Below are 19479 nucleotides of genomic sequence, written 5' to 3' on the forward strand. Positions count from 1 at the left end.
GGGGCTGAATAAAAATGCATGCTACCCTTGTCAGATTTTTTTTTGTGGAAAAATGTATAAGCCATATGCTTTACCATTCAGTCCACAATCATTTTAATTGGTCCATCACATGAAATCCAAGTAACATAAATAGGAAATTATGACTTAGTAATTAGAAAATGTGAAACAAAAAAAAAAATAATCAAAAACTGAATGTATCTGTCAAACCCCATATTCTGAACGAATGCACTCGCACATACTTAGGAATGAGACAGACATTATATATATATATATATATATATATATATATATATATATATATATATATATATATATATATATATATATATATATATATATATATATATATTATCCTTTCCGTGTGTATCTTGTTGTTCACTTTCTCTGTTGCATAATTGCCAGGTAGGTTATTGTGATGATTTGCACGTTGTGATTTTGCCCTTCCACACCCTCCCCCCCATCTCATGCACGATTACGTGATGGGTGACGTTTCACCATGCGGAGGAGGGCCCTGGGCAGGGACCACTTGGACCAAAGAGAACTGAACACTGTTTCATTTCAGTGCAGAAACAACGGCGTTCAACGCGAGTGGACCAGGGCGCCGCGCAGAAGCCCATTGTCTGCTTCAAACAGGGCAACTACGGGAAACGGCTTTGACCAAAACAGCGGTGTGGGAGGAGTGTCCGAGTGGTAGGCACTGCGGGTTTGTAAAGACACAGAAAAAAAGAGGGGGGGGCCCTGGACAAGATCTGGCCAATAACGGAAAATGAACCTCAGTCAAGTTGTGATAATATGAACCGCGTTTTGTTGCAGTTGGCGACCAACTATTGATGCTTCGGTGTTGATCGCTTCCCAGACCACCGCATCGCGCGAACTTCTTTTGTTCGCATCGCCTGAGTCCTAATTTCTTGCCTCCACATTTGTGTTGTCGCTGAAGAAGACTTAGCCGCTCCGTTTTAAAAAAAGAGAAACCAACCAATAATGAATTTCCAGTCGAGCGTCCCAGTGTCCGGTATCTCGCAGCAATCTCAGCCAGCCATGCCCACTCCAGGGACGGTCCCGGCGCCCGTTCCCGTCCCGGTACCCCAGTCCATCCCGTCCCAGTTCGGATCCGGATCGTCTGCGAGCTCAGGGGCCGGTCAGTTCGGTTCGGGGACTGTTTCGGGTCAGGCTGCACAGTCCGGCTCGGCCGGCTCGCAGTTTGTTTTGTCCAACTCAGCAGCCATCAGAGCGGAGATCCACCGGTTCGAGTCCGTCCACCCGAACATCTACGCCATCTACGACCTGATCGAGCGCATCGACGACCTGGCTCTGCAGAACCAGATCAGAGAGCATGTCATCTCTATTGAAGGTGAGTAATTTCATAACCATTTAGTGGTTTCATTCATTAAAAAGAGGGGATGTTATTTAATTGAGGCATGGGGATAAGGGGGGGGGCATTTCCTGCCTTTTATTCCCACTTGGTAACAATGTCATAGGCACAGCCCTAGTGTCAACAATCGCACTTGGAGGATGGGGGCGTAGCCGATCTCATGCTCCTTGTTCACGGATCGAACTGCACCCATGCACTGCAGTGTGAACAATAACAGAGCTCAGCTGCCTCACAGGAGGCACTGTGCAATCAGTCCTCTGAAAATGAGCTCTGCTGCCTAATGGGATTTTCTTTTGTTCTGACACTGACCTGTAATGAGAGGGAGATCTAGTTTGGCTAATAGAGGCAGATGCTGCCAAATATAAAAGCATGTGTTTCCTGAAAGTGACATACAGGAAAAACCCTTTCAAAACAGTAGAAGGGTAAAGAAAGATTGACAGTAGGGATTCTATCCATCCTTCCTTGCTTCCTTGCCATGTTTGTGTCTAAACTCTCGCTTGACAATTTCTAAACTTTAATTTGAATCGCCTTTCTATTAATTGAGGAGTATGCTTCTGTCACTGTGATGCTGAAAATGAAACCTCACATCGTCTTTATCTTTCTAGTGGACAATTGAAGGATTTGACTGGGGCTGCATGATTTCAGGAACTTCTTAAAGGCAATAAATTGCAATACTGGTATTGATTACAATCAATCCTCATTTCACTGACATTTTTCTTCCTTTACCACTACACAATGCCTTTACATTCTCCTTCACTGTTTGCATCTCAGCCACTAAAGAAAAACACTCGGTGTGAATGTTTAAGGAAGCTGGAGCCCCTTCATCACCAAAGATTTCATAGATAGAAGAGCATGAATGCATGACACTTGAATTCCACCAAAATTTGCATCCTAACAATTTTTTGCAGTTGTAAAAGTGTGATGACAAATGCGATTTGATTTCTTGTGCAGCGCTAGTTTTGACTTGCATTTGCTTGGCATTTGTGAACACTTATAACTCCACCTGCATTGACACCTTAAGAAAATTAACCTCATTATCATGATGCTGCCACCACCATTTGGTGCTACTTTCAGAGAGTCTCTTATTTTGCTTGGCAAGCATAACTTTTAGAAGATGGCCATCCAACTTTGGAGAGTGACAGCAATATGTCAGCTGCAGTTGATGCACTGCCACTTGTAAGCTTCTTAAATTATAGTAGCAGTTGTCCTTTTTTGTCACCCTGCCTGTCATCCAGCTCTTTATCCAATCATTTCCTGTGAGTATATTGTTAGTTGGAATTGGGCAACTATAGGTTTTAAAGAGTACTGTTGCCACTCAAAATATTTATTTAAAATCAAAAGTGAGCAAAAATACACCATAGTATCTGTTTGTCTGTAATTCATTGGCATTGGAATACATTTTAAGCACAATAAAATCTTTTCATTTTTCAGCAGGTACATTTTTCATTTAGTTTTTGTTCTTCCAACAGCCATACTTAAGAATAATGAATGCACATATCTCCATATCTAAGTAAGGTGAGTTAGTAAGATGATGATGGTGTGTTAGCTTCTAGAAAAGTTCTCCATTTCTCAGTGTGCTATTTTAACACTACCTGAAATAAATGTTGAAACCATATATTTATATATACTGTATGCGTGAAAAGATAAATAACCTTTACCAAAGTTATTTCTGTTTGCTAAAAAGCTCGTTGTGGCCAAACACTTTTATTTTAGTTTCATCAGACCATTGGAAACAGCTCTAAAAATGAACGTATTTTTCTCTGAGTGCATTTGGGAATATGGCTGGATATTCCCATCCTCTTTATACTTGTATACAAATGTTTGAACAGATGAACATGACTTTTTCCGGCATCTGGACATTACATCGCAGTAAGTTGTAAGGTCCCACCAAAACTTAGACCAAACCTACGCCCTTGCTTTAAGGTGTTGCTTTGAAATGAACTGGGATGTGTGTTTCCAATTAACTTAAATTTTGTAAATTATTCTATCCAAAGCATACAAAGCTAAGGGATTAATATGAGTTTATCAAAATTCTTTAAGTGCATTGTAATCTAATTGCATGTAAACTCATGAATTTGAGGAAAGTGAAAAAAAATTTTTTTTCTCATTATGCTGACATTTAGGAAACATTTAGGAGCAGTCCTTCAGTGTACCAGAAGCTTATTCCAAAATTTTGGTGCACAAAAACAGAAGGCTGCTTCACAATGTTGTGTTTGTACTTTTTGTTGCGAACCATCCATGCAAACTGCACTTATTGAAACCAGGTCTCAGAGTGGAACTTTTCAGGAACATCCCTCATTGGAGGGGTGACGTACTGTGCAGGTGTAAAAGCGCACATCCACAGAACGCATGGCTGCAGGGTTTGTTCTACACAGGCACAGGCAGATAACAACAAAAACGACAGCGGATTGCATTGTGCTGTTGTGCTACCAGCCTTTAATTTAACAGAACTTCCAATACAGAATATATTTGTTAAATGAGCACTTGGTTCATCAGAGATGTGTTGCTGTTTTTATTTAGAAAATGAAAATATTTTCATTTAGAAAAAGTTTTCATTTAGAAATTTGAAAAATAGCTTCGCCGTATAATGCCCTGTCATGCCAGGGCATTATACGGCGCCGTGATTTTAGCATCTCGTCTCTTAATGTTGCTGAGAGACAAGATGGTAAAATCACAGCGCCGTATAATGCCCTGGCATGACAACTATAGCAGATTCAAGGTCTCTTGACAGTCTCATTTAAACATAGAAAGTTTCCCCCAATCAACATCTGAAAATACCAACAGTTTCCATACATGATGAAAACAGGAGCTATTAATTTCCGGAAGCTAAGACAGAGTTGACGGCATAATGTATTTTCTGTGTCAGAGGTTTTCAAAGTGTGGGAGAGCTTGTCCCCTTTTTTACATTTTTTACTTTTTACATTTATTGATTCATTTTGTTAAAATTTTTTGGCACTTTTTTTGTTTTGTTTCCTTTTATTATCGATCGAAGTTTCTTTAAGGAGGTTTACATTTTCCAGAGATGCTTTTGTTGCTATGGGAGCATTGATATCAACATCTAATTTAAAAACGAAATTATCCATTAAATTGCTGAGAGAAGGCTATAGGGGCTTGTTACAGATGAAGAGAGAGCCTGGATGAATTCGTCAGCAGTGGTTTCTGTGATGTAAACCATAGAAAATGGGATTCACCCTTCACCACCACCCTTGGGGCTTTATTGATTAGTATTTAAATGCTCTGGCTCTCACAGTTTGACAGATTTAACATTTACACAATGATCCAATTTAATTTTGACAGTATGACTAAGTGAATGCACTGTACAAGTTATAACAGTTGAGGCAAAAAAATGCAGTCTTATGTGGAAAAATGATGCATCATAATGAGTGCTTTTATAAAGTGACTTGTTTAAACATATAGCCTATATAGACCACAGAGTATAATAGTCACCACAGCCATACAAAAAGCTGGATATTTTATGTAATGGAAGGAAAATCTAATTAAGAGAGTTATGTGAATTTTGTTAAAATTTTAAAAAAATAAAGCATTTTCTTTTGGTTTTCATGTGCTTTTTTTGAATGGTTGCATTTTTTTCTTTACAATAAAGGCATGTCTTTAATCTTTGTGTTGATGGGACAGCACTGGAACCTTTTATCTCCCTGATGTGCTTTAAACATAAAGGTCATGTTATTCTTCCTCTCTTTATCTTGTCTTTACTGCCTTGAAAAGGAGCACAATCCCTGCCTAATAACAAACAGTAAAATTGATTCTCTATAAGTGCTTAGAATGCCTTCACAGGATAAATTTAGGCGGCTGAACTTAACTTTTGTTGTTGATTTGTTTTCCTTCAGGCTTTTGTGTTTTCTTCTGTTGAGAATTTGTTCGTTCTCATAGAAAACACTCCACGTGTTTGCTGCTGGGTATCTGTCCAAAGAACATCATTCCAAAAGCTCTGCTTCTCCTCCAAGTCCTGGACTTAATCTGTTTTCTCTCTGACAAACTTCAGTCTGACCTTTGATTTTCTTAGAGAGCAAAGTTTTCTTTCTTGCACACCTCTTAAAAAGGTTAAGCTTGTGGAGTCTCATTCTGATTGTACAGAGTTTCAGATAAAAAGTAGCAAGAACTGTCAGTTCTATTTTGACATTTTACAGTTTTGGAGACTCTTTTTGCATATTGATGTCTGCTCTTATAATGAACATTCTTGGACATCCAAACCTAATCATGTTCTAGGTTATTAAAAATTTTTAGACTTTTTTTTTCTGCATCGTGTTATGGCTGATTTGAAATTCTTATGAGACTTCTTTAAACCTACCAGATTCATAAGCTGGTACAGTCATCTTTCTGAAAGCCTCTGACAGCATTTTTAAAAAAATCTTATTGTGATGTTCACTCTTACACACCAAACGTAAGATATGAGATCCAAACAGGAAAAACTGTCTTCAAAATGCTGGGTAATGCTATTCTCATCATGTACACCTGATGTGAAATTTTAGCAATTTAAAAAAAAAAAAAATTTACAGAAATTTAAAATATTTTCTTTAGTTTTATTTATTTACTTATATTACCAGAAATGCTCAGCATTGTTCAAATTGATTTTAACAGTCCATTCGTCCAAATGTACTAGAAAAATATACAGGCTTTTATAAAGCATGGTAAGACATTCAGGATTTTTATATCCTTTTGATAAAACACACCTGTAGCTGGAGGTAAAAAGTCTGCGCCTTTTCATAACTTGAAACAAGATGAGGTTCTCCTATTGATTCGTACTTTGAGATCCTTTGAAGAGCAGCAAGAACCGACTTTGACTGACTTGTCTTCACCTGCGCTGTATAGAGCCGCAGATCTATGCTTCTCAATCTTGCATCATTGCCGAGTCTGTTGCTAAGAAACCAGTGGCTCATGCATTTAGCTGGAGAAAGAGTGAATAGAAATTACAGCCCCCTACAAAATGAATTCCCATCGCTACGAAGGTCTCCCTCTTGTTTTGTTGATTAATAAAACCTTGCTTTTATATGGTGGTGACACAACGGCCCTGTTCTTTTTTGCCTTGTGATGAACATTTGTCTGTAGTGACTGACATTTGGGGTGCTGTTTGTTTCTGTGAACCTTTTTCAATACGCAGTTAGCAAATGATATGTAGGAACAGGTGGCTTTTTAATTTTTTTTTTATTTTTTAGTGCTCCACTGCTTTTATTAAAAGTGGTGTTCTTTTAAATGAGGGTGATTAAATCTGAGAGACGGGAGAAGCATTACATTCCTGTTGAGCTGTAAGAATCACCTTGTCAAAATGTAGGAGTGAATTGGTTAAAAAAAAAGTTACAAATCTATTCCAGTAGACTTTGACTAAACATGGCTGAAATCTTTAGGTCATAGCTCAAAGATTTCTCCACAATACACTTTAAAAGGTGTTTATATGAAATATTTTGCAGATTAAGCTCTGTGACCTACATATTTAGAAAGGATCACTCTAAGAATGCTACAAAATATGCTAATATAGAAATCAGTTTGTCCTCAATTAGTAAATTTGTTAAAATCAGGTATAACCGTTTTTTTTAACAGTATTACCAAAAGTCTGTTTGTCATGTCAGAAGAATTGCAAACATTAATTAATTCATGACTTGGAAAGGTCCCAGAATTCAATCTCAATCTCTTTATTTAGAGCTCCAGCTAAACTGACTCTAAACTTATCAGGCTTTAATTTTGTTCTACCTTGAGCCGAGAAGCAGATTGGATGAATGTGTGAGGGACAAAATCACTGAGGCATGGAGACAGCTGCACAGATGTTATCTGTAATATAATTTTGGATATATAAAAGATATTGAAGTTAATATAGAAGACAGTGGTATTAAAAAAGACAGCACTCTGGGAATATTGTGCTTTGTGCTGTTCTCAAGGAATTATAACCATGTTACAACTGCAAATTTCATTGTGTTTTATTACTACTTTATATGATGGACCATATGGAAAAAAAAAATCTTAAAATATAGTTTACAATTGTGTTCAGCCATCCTTTGTATAATCACATTTTGCAGAAATTCCAACTGCAAGCCTTTAGGAGAATATCGACCGGGTTTGGTTGGTAATTTTTTTGCCCATTCTTGTTTGCAAAATAGCTCACCTTTGGTCGAGCTATTTTGGTCGGGCTGGATGAAGAGAGAGCATTTGTAAACACACATTCTGGCCACATGTTTTTACTTGGTTTTAGATCTGGATCTGGTGACATTCTACCACTTGAATATGATTTGATCTAAACCATAATGTTTGAGATCTGGATGTATGTTTAGTGACCTTATAGTTCTGGAAGAGGACAAGGACATTAAACGTACAACCCTCCTGCCCTATATTGAGTCCCATCTTTCTCCCCTTCGACTCTGATCACGTTTCCTGTGTCTGCTAAAGAAAAACTCCCCCACATGTTGATGTCTCTGTCATCAACATGTTTCACAGTGAGGGTAATGCATATGGTCCAGTTTCTGTCACACTCTGTTTTGTTTGTAGACCAAAAGGTCCAGCCTATATTTCATCTGACTAGACCACTTTCCCCCTGTCTGTGTCCCCTACATGGCTTGTAACCAACTACAAATGGCAATTTTGTCTTTCTTTTAACAAAGCCCTTCTTCCTGCCACTCTTCCATAAAGGTCAGATTTGTGGAGTGCAGGACTAATTGTTGTCCTGCCAACAGATTCTCCCAACTGTGCTGTGAATTTCTTCCAAAGAGTTACCAAGTGCCACTTAGCTGCTTTGGTGGTTAATGCTCCCCTTGCCTGGCCTATCAGTTTACATGGAGGTCTGTGCCTTAATTTTTATTTTCAGTTCATGGGTTGAACAGAGCTCTGTGAGATGGTCAAAACACAAACCTAACCTTGTTTTGAACTTCTACACAGCTTTATGCCTGACCTGTCTCATGAGTTTGTTGCTCTTTGTGAGGCTCTTTTTTTCCACATGTACAGTTGCATGATTGACACCACTAAGACTTTCCTGCTGGCTCTGATTATTTCTGACTGGCCACAGTATTTTATCTGCATATGGCAGTAGGACTGCAAGGAGAAGACAGAGAAGCAAATTTATTTCACAGATTACCTGTCTCATACTGTAGGACATAGTGACAGTTTTAACAGATATCTAAAAAAACTCAAACTTTTTTTTATAAAAGTTACCTGCTTGCAGCTTTAAGGATATTAGAGAAAGTGTGGACTGAACACAAATCTGAAAAATAAACATTTTTCAGATATTTATGAAAAGATTTTCAAAACCATGTAATTTCTCCTTCCCAGGGCATTGTAGCTTCTGGATATCAGCTGATGTGTTTATCTGGGAAAGTATTTAATGTAGTTGCTGTCTGCACAGCGTGTGTTGAAGGGCAGGTGTTGTTCAGATAAGACTTGGATGAGTAAAGCTTTGATTCCTCCCCGCTTTTTTAGCCTAAAGGTAATATTGTGCATTCTTAGCTGCATGTTGTGATCTAAAGACACAGACATGTGGGTATTTCTTGGGATTTATTGTTTTATTGTGGTAATATTATTCTGTATCGTATAACTGCATTTTATAGGTTTGCACAATAGGACATTGTGCGTATGACTGGCAAAATGGATGACACAAAGAGATACAAGAAGCTTAAAGACTGAAGCTTCTGAGCTCTCTGTTGTGTGGTACCTAGGCAGCTCCATGGTACAAACTGCATCTTGTTTGAGTGAAGGACCATCTGTACTCTTTTGCTAATAACAAAGAGAGAATGAAAAAAAAAATAGCAATTATTGATAACATATTCATTTTCTTAGGAGCACAAACATTAATTAACTATGTAAACTGAGGTGAGTCAGATTTTGCAGTTGTAAAATTTTGGCTTGTCTGTGGTTGTGTGGTTTGAATTTTATCTCATGAACAAGCTGTAGGCTACGTCAGGAGAAAGGCCACTGCTCTGTCTGAAGAGCAGTGGCTCAATATATTTTTTAATTGTATATGAGTTTGTGAAGCATTTCTAGATTTAGAAATGTCAGTCAACACCACCAGCTGTGTCTTTTACAAGTCATGTCGGTGTAAATTGCTGTTAATGTGGAATGTTGGTGTTTATAGAGGAGCTCTGTAAGTATTTACTTGTTGTAGCTCTGGTGCCTAAAAAAAGCCTTATGTAAATACATCTGTGAAGTATGGAAACGGCTCAAACTAGGCATAATCTTTTCTCTCTCGCTCGCTCTCTCTCTTCCCCCCCTTAAGACACATAAACAGCACAAATCAAACAGTACATGAAGATAAATATTTGTCTTTGGGATTTAATTAATTGACATTTAAATGACAAATCTTTTATGTCCAAGCCACAAGAGCCATGTGTGTGGCACACAAACATGGACTTTGATCCCTCTTGTAATGTTAGTTAATCAATCCAGTCAAATGGTTATTCCAATTAGCAATTAGCATAGTTTTTATTAATGCCTGACACTGTAACCACAATACAGCTTTGGGCCTCGTTTTGCTAATCAGACATTTTATTTTAAATGGAAATATATTTTTCTTCTTAATTAGATGTTGATCATCTTTTGTCTGCTAAGAAACCATAAATCTTGGTGATGCATAGGTCAGCTTTAGTCCTTGCAAATCAGCCTGCTGTTGCAAAGCTTTCGTTTTGCATTCTCAGTTTTAATAATAGAATAAATATAAATGGTGAATATTTGGGTTCCAGTTATTCACATGTTCCAGTCAATTTCCAGCGTAGTTATATACAATGGAACAGTGTCAATTCATCCATAATTTCAATATATTTTGTTTTCAGCGATGCAAACTGAATTTCCTATTCTATTCTAACTTTCCTCAGATTTTTTTTTGGCTCAAGCTCCTGTTTTGGTCATTTCAGTGCTGTTCCATTGTAGATGTAGTGTAGATTTAAATGCGGTTACATGTGAACTAGTTTTAAAAAAACATTTTTCTGTTCCCCAGCTTAAAAAAATCTATGTTTTCATTGGATTTATTTCAAACACATTGTAACACTTATACTGCTCCCAGTAGGTTATCATGACATCAACATCAATTACATACATTTTCAAAAGAAGATCCTGAGCACGGGTAAAGCAGTGCGACAATGTGGTATTACTGAAAAAAATTTCTCTGGGAGGCATTTGCAGTTTTGGATTTGTAGTTTATTTACTTTAGCACCTTGCCATCTCTTTGTCTTTTAAAACATTTCTGTGTTTTAAAAGACTTAAGATGCCAAGTATTTTACAGGCACGGGAACCTTGAGCATATGGTACATAAACACTTTGCAAACCTTCGCAGTCCAATAAGTCCCATGCAATTATTGTATTGCATGCAACAATGTACGTCTTTTCTTGTCATACACAGTCTTTAGCTTTTGGTGTCTTATTGTTTTCTAGTCCTGAGTAATGCTGTCTTGTTTTAACTGCATGCAACCTCCCGGACTTGTAAGTACATCCCTCTACAACTATTTACCTCAATTATTTGTTTATAAACTAAAAATAGACGGAGGAAGAACAGAGCCAATATAAAATCTGAGATGAATGATCCTTTGGATTGTGCATCAACTGTAATATAAACATTTTGTTCAACACCAAGTTTGGGAGGAACTAACTACCCAAATCTCCTTTTTAAAATATGTTAATCTGCTAAATTATTCATGTATTGACTCAATATGCTGGTTCATTAAGTTCGGTTTAGGGACCTTTCATTTGCTTCAAATGTACAGAAATGCAATTGTTCTAAAAAAACAAGAAAAACCCTTACCTCTAAAAATAAGTGCATAGAATCATTTGAACTTACAAAAATAGCCAGTTTTCAAATGTTCTAGAATAAATTCTATAGTTTGTAGGACTTGTTTAACAAATTTCTTAAATTGTAACAAATCTCTTTGGCTTTAAAAGAAAGGCATTAATAAATTATTGATAACTCAAGGTGCCTACAGAGCATATCCTAAAAAAAATCCACCAATGATGTAATTTTAATTCATTTCTATAAACCATTGAATGAGTGTTATTTGTGGGGCCTAAAATGAGAACCCTCCAATTTGGCTAAGATTACACATGTTCAATCAACCCTCACTACTGTATCGGTGCATGCATGAGTAATGGGGAAAAAGCTACCATTAATTGAGCTCTGATATCATAATTCACCATGGCAACAGGTGAATAACATGTAGTAACTCCATTTTAATGCGTCAGAGCAAGTGATCTGAATATTTGTCCAAGACTTTCATTAAATGCATGTTTTCAGCTCTAACTTGATGGGGACAAAGTGCAAGTGACAGCAACTGAAATATGAATCTAACATGACACAGTTTACACAAGTCATATTCTGAGTTAATGAATGGTCGCTTTGAGGATTTGCAGTTAACAAGGTGTTTTTATTTTTAAACATCTGTTTCAAATGAGAACACCTCAGCTGAGAGGGTTTTAGTTCATTGGGAGTAAATATTTAACATGAACTCTCAACTGACACCAAGACTGCATATAAACACAATAAATTATTCTCTTGTTCTTCCACTACATTTCACAATTTAGATCCTTAAGGATTAGTGAGATCAATTGCAACATAAGTGATCTTTCACTTATGAATGCCCAGGCTTATTTGAACAGTTATTTGTGCAATGATTTATATGAAAACCTTCTACAAAATGTTTTAAGAGCCAAAACATAGTATACTTTAGACATATGATGGACACTTTAAAGGGTTATGTTGAAAGTCTTTGAAAGTCTTGCCATCTCTTATATTTATATGTAGTTTTCACAGCACTTTCAATGTAGATTTTTGGTTGTGTGTACAGACACTGTATGTAACTTGGCAGCATAAATAAAACAGATCGATAGATAAGATGATTTAACCTCTGAAAACTTTGAGAAATAGATTTTTGGTATGATGAGATCTTACACAGATGTTGGCAGTTATAGGGGTTTACAAAATCAAAGAGATGTGGACACATCTGGACATTCTTCTATTGCTTTCACTGTTTGTCTCCTAATGGTGCTCTGAAAAATTATAGGGCACTGTGACGGGCTAGGATTTGCTTATAAGATTGCATCATAAGGTTCAACAGCAAGGGGAAGTAATTATTTTTGTAAAGTTAAAGAGAGAGGGCACTTGTATAAACTTCTGATAAGTGGTTTGTTAAATTTGCATTCTCGCTATTATAAAATGTACTAACTACAGTAGTTCACAATTACTTAGGGTGCCCATAAAGCTGAGGTGATGCATATTGGAGTGTGTTAATTTGTAAAAGATAGCAAATGATTTTAGTCTTACCTTGACTCATATTTCTAAAACACTGCAAACATTTCCAAATGTACTTTGTTTTATGGCAGACAGGGTATGAAAGAAAATAACTAAATAAAATAAATGAGCAACCCTGTTGTCCCCCATTTAGCCTGTCCTGTTGCTTACAGAAAGTTACTTTCTGTTGCTCTCTCACAGCCTGAATGAAATACAGACATGGTTTGACAAATTCACCGTTTAAATAGCTTCTTTAATCCCTGTGCTTTCCTTGATTTAATTTTAAATACCTAATTGATGCTGAAAATGGTCAACTTAGCACCTTCTTCTTTCACAAAGTTGACAGTGTGAACTGGAAATACTTATATGTACATATATATGTATTCTGATCAGAAAAAGGTTAGATTTTTTTAATTTTCTGACCTAAAAAAATTACACTTGGGTAAATTATCCTGCTGTTGATATCTTGTGTCTTAAACCATTTGACATGGTCCAGCATATGTAGTTTGAAAGATTTCTTCTGCTTTATTTTCAGTCCCACAAGACATTTACAAGATTATTAAACTCATCTAATTTCCAGCTGACATAAGGAAACACCTTGATATTGTACATGACAAACATTTTTTTTAGCCTAAGTTTCATTCAAAACCTCAGAAGCAATAATTTCATCTTGCTGCACTTCAAGTTTACGTCACATATGTTCTTTGCCATAATGTAGTAGCCACAGTCTGTCTCCCCTGACAGATCCTCATCAGATAACACATGACTGTTCACGCATGCCTCCCTCTGTTTTTGCACTTTCTTCCAGAGAGCTTCAGACTGCTCATTGCAGCTCTATTGAAATTCATTTTACCAGTGCATGTTGACTCCTGACCACAGGTCAGCAGAGATGAGCTGAACTGCTGAGCTGTAAACAGAGACACCATCTGAGGGCCCGGGCAGGTCTTCAGGGTCAGAGTGCAGTCTCTGCATCGGCCCCGCTGTCTTCGCTCGACTGCAACAACACAACATTGGCTCATTGAATGTGACGCTGTCCTCCACTGCAGAATGTCCTCCATTGTGCCACTTAACAAAGGCCCCCTCTCTCCTGTTGATGGATGTCTAATTTTTTTCTAATGTTCTAAATGCAGAAGAGCAGGGAAAAGGCGGTCGGGAAAATTTAGAGCATACCCATTCTTATCTCTCATATGAATAAAGTAGAGGACTTTCTCTCTCACTCTTTTGTCATATTTCGGTTAGGGTTGTAAGTCCTGATCTAAACTTGGGTTGAAGGGAATTGCCAATGAAATGCTGGTTGGGCTTTTTTTAATGCCCTTTTGTTAAAGAAAATGTAAACAGTTAATCCAATTTAAAGGAAAGAAGAAAATTGACACCAGCAGTATTCCTTGTGGTCTTAAGATGACAATTTTCTCCTGGGTGTTGGAAAAATTAGAGGTCATCTCTCGCCATTTGATCAAATAGTTGAGAGTAATTTGGTTGGTTAGTTGACCAGTAGTCCTTGATCTGCAAAAGAAGAGATCACATTATCTTTGCCAAACTGTGAAGCCATCAGAAAGACTTAGATTGTAACTAGGATTGATTAGTTGTCTGGTTGATATAGATAAATGTATTTTTTGGACATACACCAATCATAATCTTGTGGCCGATTTCCCGTTTTTGTTGTAAAGTTTTGACCTGTCAACACAAATGTAAGGTGATTGTGATTTCTCATCATTAACTATATTAGAAAATACAAGAAAATAATTCGAAATATTTTTATAAAAGTATCAAGTAATATTGATTTCAAATGTACTGAACTGGGATTATGCTGCTGCTATTTGTACAGCAAACAGCAAGCTGAATCTTGTCTGATTCAAATGATTAATGGTTACTAATATGAATACTGATGCCATTTTTTATATTTTTTATACAGTATTTGTTTACTGTTTAAAACCAGTGCATTCTGACAAAAGGAGATAACAATCAGTATTTCACAACTGCTAATATTTAAAGGTATTTGTAATAATGCAATTAGCCAAAATTTCCTGGATCATACAGCTAAAGTCAAATTATAAAAATTTTTCTGTATACTTGTACGGTTGCTACTCTAAACATAGGATATCCTTCGACAACTCTTTGGCTGGTGAGGACTTTATTAGCCACCAAGATTTGTTGAGAACTGGACCTTTTTAGCCCATATCTTCAATTAAAATTTAGCCTAAAGAAAGACGTTAAATGTCTTTGTTCACCAATTAAGTAAACCCTAATAACACATTTACACATCAGCATTTTTATGTAAAGATCTTTACACTTTTCAACCACATTTTCATGTTGTAGATATAGAAGGTCATATTTTTCTATTTCTATGCAACATTTAGTTTGGGGGGATTACGTTGGTGTCAGATTAAATTTGCTATAGGCTACTCTCTTTTTTTCAGTTTGTGCATGAGCCATGTCCTATGTTGGAAGTACTCATGTTTCCTGCCAGTGGGGAAGGGCTAAAAGCAGATGGCCACTGACAGAGGAAGGGTTTTGGGAAGCAGTGAGTGAGCAACAGATGGAAAGGCGCATATGCCTCCAAGTCCCCTCAGCTTGCCAGCAGTCCCGTGACTAACTGTGGGAAGATACTGGCCTGGTCCAGGTTGGGGATGGATAGAGAATCTTGGGGAAGAATGAAGTGTGCCCAGAATAGAAAAGACGTCCACTTTGTATCTGGAAACTTCCTCCGTGGAAGGATTCAGATCCCATTCAGTTGAGGATTCCATTTTATCCATCCATCTATCCATTTTCTATCTTTAGCCTGTTTGGGATTGTGAGGGGACTGGTGTCTTCTCCAGTAGAGGTGGGGTACACCCTGGACAGGTTGCCACATCGTCACCCAGCCAAGATCAATTTTACTTCAGTTGGTTATATAGCATCGAGTCACTGAAAGTAATCTCAGCGCATTTAAGATAAAACAAACAGGCCCAGCTCGAAACCAATTAGATTAAATCTTATTTAAGTCACAAACTCATATTCACTTTCAGTCTAACAAAATAGTCTCATTGATACAATTAAGGTATAGCTTCAAAGAATTTGATTTAGTAATTCACAAAATAGTTTAGTAAAATGTTGTCTGAGAAAATGAAAAAAGAAAGTTACACAATATCAGCAAAAGAAAAAATTTTTTTCTCTGAGAGCCGTCTTGTACTTTTCCAGAATAACAAGACTCAATAGCGTTTTCTCTTAAAGCACAAACTTCTTAAAGAAACTTTTGCGGCCCTCAGGGAGCCTCTTTTCTTTCTTGTAAGAATATTCTCGATGAAGAAAATGTGACATACATAGTTTGCGAGCCCATGATGCCACACTGTTTGACAGCAGACAGCGCGAGTGTAAAAAGTTAGCCGCGTAATTGAGAACACGCAGAGACTATTTAAAGACTGCAGTGCTGTGGAAATTCAGTGTAATTCCCTAAAGGATATGCCACTTTTTTATCCGTCACTCTCCAAGAACAGTGTGTTTTGGTCGACTTGCTGTAGTGTTTTTTTCTATGCCATGTTTAAAAGATATAACATTAAATCAGACAGAACTTTTTCTGTTTTAACTGAGTAAAAGTACCAAAATTATTTGGATTTTTTGAATACCAGAGTAATAAGATTTCCATTTTCAAAGGTAAAAGTTTTTACAATTTCGGAAGCCCAGAAGATGTCATGACTTTGTAAGCCTCTGATAAGTTAAATTATTTGACGTAAATGAAATCACTTTGGGACGTATTTTAAGGCAAGTCTCAGAGAGGGAAGTGTTTATTCAGGTGCCCTGAATAACAGAAGATGTGAAGATGCTGACTGTAGCTGCTGGTCTTTCCTCAAATCTCCACAGTGTTATAAATTTTGCTAAACATGTTTTAAAAAGTTTGGAAAAGGTTTCGAATGAAAAATTTGCTGGGGGTCGCTAATGGCTGTATGGAGAGTGTAGTTCAAACTTGTTTTACTATTCTTATTGTATAGCATATGTAATAGGAGAGTCACATGTGTGTGTGTGGTAGTAAAGGCTGGATGTGAATGCAGCAGTGTGACTTAAATGCTCACACTTGGCTGTAAATAGAGTATCCCAACCATATATATATATATCATCTGCTCTCCGTTTATTTTCAGTGAACTGAGAACAGTTGTGTGGTTAGACCTCTTGTCAGTGCAGCTTGTTTAACATGTGCCAGCTGAGCGTTATCACCCAGGTCCTACATTCCTTTTGGAGATGTCATTGTTTTGATGGTGTTTCAACATGTCCACTGGCCGCATGTTCCCAGCCTTCAAACAACTAAGTCAGGCAATATGCCAAGTTTGTTTTCACAGTTTATATTGCTGCTTATTGTTCAAGCTAGGCTGTGATAACTACATATTGCTTTAATCAAATTTTTTTTGTAGTAGTTGACTTTGAGGTATTTTTCCACATTTATTTGTTGTATAGTTTTGAGGAGGGATTTGTTTTGAGGACATGGTTTTGATTCTGTGGGAATACGTGGAGAGGAAGTGTAGTGTGACCCCCACATTTGCTATTTATGCTCCCATTTCCTGTTTTCCCCTCAACTGGAATAGGCTAAAGTCATTCCACTGCTGACTCCCTCTGGCCATGACCCAGGACTAGTGTCATGTGGTGCAGTATGCGAACTGCATCTATTACAACCCCTCTTGGAACGCAATTACAGTTCCCATTTTGGACCCAAAAAAACTTAGAGGGGCTTTTCAGAAAGGCTTCTGTTTGAGAAAAGACAACTCAAAACTGCAGAGGTTTACAACTATGCTGTTTATAAAAGTTAGATGTGTGGAATGTTAAAATCAGACTAAAGTTAAATAAAGTTCAATACAAAAAAAAGAATCAAACAATTACTCTTTAATACCTAGTTGAAGTTTATTTTAAAATGTACTTTAAATTTGACAAACAAGCCTCATACATGCATATTCTAATCAGTGCATTATATAGAAAGCTTCTAGTGTCAGTAATATAAAGAAATCAATCTAGCATAAGCTTCTCAATCAACTTAATGGTGTATCTTTGATGTTCCTTGGAAAAATAGACAAGTCATACAAGTATAGGAAGAATTCATAGATTGCTTTATCACAAATATCTTCTATGATTCATTTGAAAGTAACTGTTATTATAAAGATTTCCCACCTGCACGGTTAGTTTTTTTTTCTGCCTTTTTTCTGCTCTTTTCACAAAAATTTGCAACTCTTGGCTTGTTTTAACTTTAAATCGTATACAGCTTTGGTTTGGAAAAGGACAGCATGCAAATCCTCCTTAATAGCCCCAATTCTTAACTTTGCGTATGGCCATACGCAGACAAATACTGGCTACAGTCTAAGGCTTTGGTTTGTCAAAATCATGGTTGTGACTGAGAACAGTCAAATGACGACTATGCTGTAATTTTAACAATTCAAGTGTAACAATGGTGTGATAGTCTTTAAGCAGCTGACTGCAGGCTTTCTATTCAAGCAGATAACCTGACCAGTTAACTTGCTAATATCAGCTTGTTTTGCTTGCAATGTTCCCCTGTTTGAACTGAAGGTGTAAAAAAAAAAAAGCTTAAAACAAAATTTATTTGATATTTATCATATAATTCTGCATTGGGTTTTGTATCAATATCAAAATACTAATAAATAAATGTTATGTATATTATTATACCTTCAATAATCAATATATTGCTATTATATAAATGTATTGCAGTGTGGACAATGTTTGTGATTTTAATATTACATACATTGAAATTACAATATTCAATACATTCTGCAAACCTTGTCCCAGGTCATAAATCCACTCCAAATTCAACTAGGGAAAAATACACATTTATGATAAAATTTTTAAAAAATAAAGCAAGCACATTTTCTGGGCCTGATTTGTTTAAGATTGAACGAGGTGAAATTTTTTGATCATTCATTTTTAAGCCATGGATGATGTAGATCCAGAGAGAAAAGGGACCTTTTTTTCTACTTGTAATCACACAGTTCAATAGTCACCATCTGTGATGGTTTGGGGGCTTACTTAGTTCACATGGCATGGGTAACTGGCACATCTGTGAAGCTGTCGCTGATCTATAGAGGTTTAGTAATAACAGACGCTACCAGTAAATCACATTTTTTAGAAAAGGAATCTTTGCCTGTTTTAACCAGATTTATAACACAATTCCTAACATTCCTTCAAAGTAGTCTAGGTGGTCCCGGTTTATTTCATTTTCAAACATTTCTTTATTGTCACTAAACAGTAATGGGTCATCTGGTGAATTCTGCAATTTTAAATATAAATATATAAAAATATTCCTGCTTAATGTAAGTGTGAAGCACATAGTTCATGTCAAAACTGGCTGTTCCTTTATTTTCTATGTTATTAAAATACATTGAAGTGGAGTTAATGACAAGATGACATAATAATATTGGGGATACTTTAACAGTCTTTAATAACATTTAGTTAAATTTGTTTATTTGCAAATTGTACTTTGTATGATGTCTGTTTTTATTAACATCTGAAGTCCAAACTGGGATTTGGGAATGACAACAAACCAAACCTAACTATGTTTCAGTTCCAAGGTTGAAAACTAGTTAATAAAGAGCAAAAAAGGGCATTTTTTCAGCATCTTGTGTTATTACACAAAGTAGCAAAAATATTCATAAAATGTTTTATGGTGTTGAGTTATTTAGTGAGATACAAATACTCAAAAATACAGAATTTCTTTTGTAACTTGAGCTAACTCTGACTTTTATACCACCTAGCCATATTATATTTTGAGCTTGTGATAAATAAATCAGCTAATTTTGCCACTCAAAATTTTCACCACTGGGAAACAGGTCTGTTAATTTTCTAACATGTAAAGATACTGTAGTATGCATAATAAAAATTGATCCTTCGACCAAATATGCTGTATCAGTGTGAAATGAATATTACACAA

At 36.5% G+C, this 19479-nt stretch overlaps 1 protein-coding gene across 1 annotated transcript in view; it reads left to right on the forward strand.

The window, feature by feature from the left end:
- Nucleotides 1-517: 517 nt before the first annotated feature.
- Nucleotides 518-19479, forward strand: part of agap3 (ArfGAP with GTPase domain, ankyrin repeat and PH domain 3) — a 143590-nt gene continuing 124628 nt past the window's right edge. Inside the window, exon 1 of the mRNA XM_028021857.1 lies at nucleotides 518-1351. Coding sequence (XP_027877658.1) covers nucleotides 982-1351 — 370 coding nt within the window. The 5' untranslated portion in view covers nucleotides 518-981. The remainder of the gene's footprint in view (nucleotides 1352-19479) is intronic.

Source organism: Xiphophorus couchianus, chromosome 6, assembly GCF_001444195.1.
Source record: "Xiphophorus couchianus chromosome 6, X_couchianus-1.0, whole genome shotgun sequence".
Classification (NCBI taxonomy): Eukaryota; Metazoa; Chordata; class Actinopteri; order Cyprinodontiformes; family Poeciliidae; genus Xiphophorus; species Xiphophorus couchianus.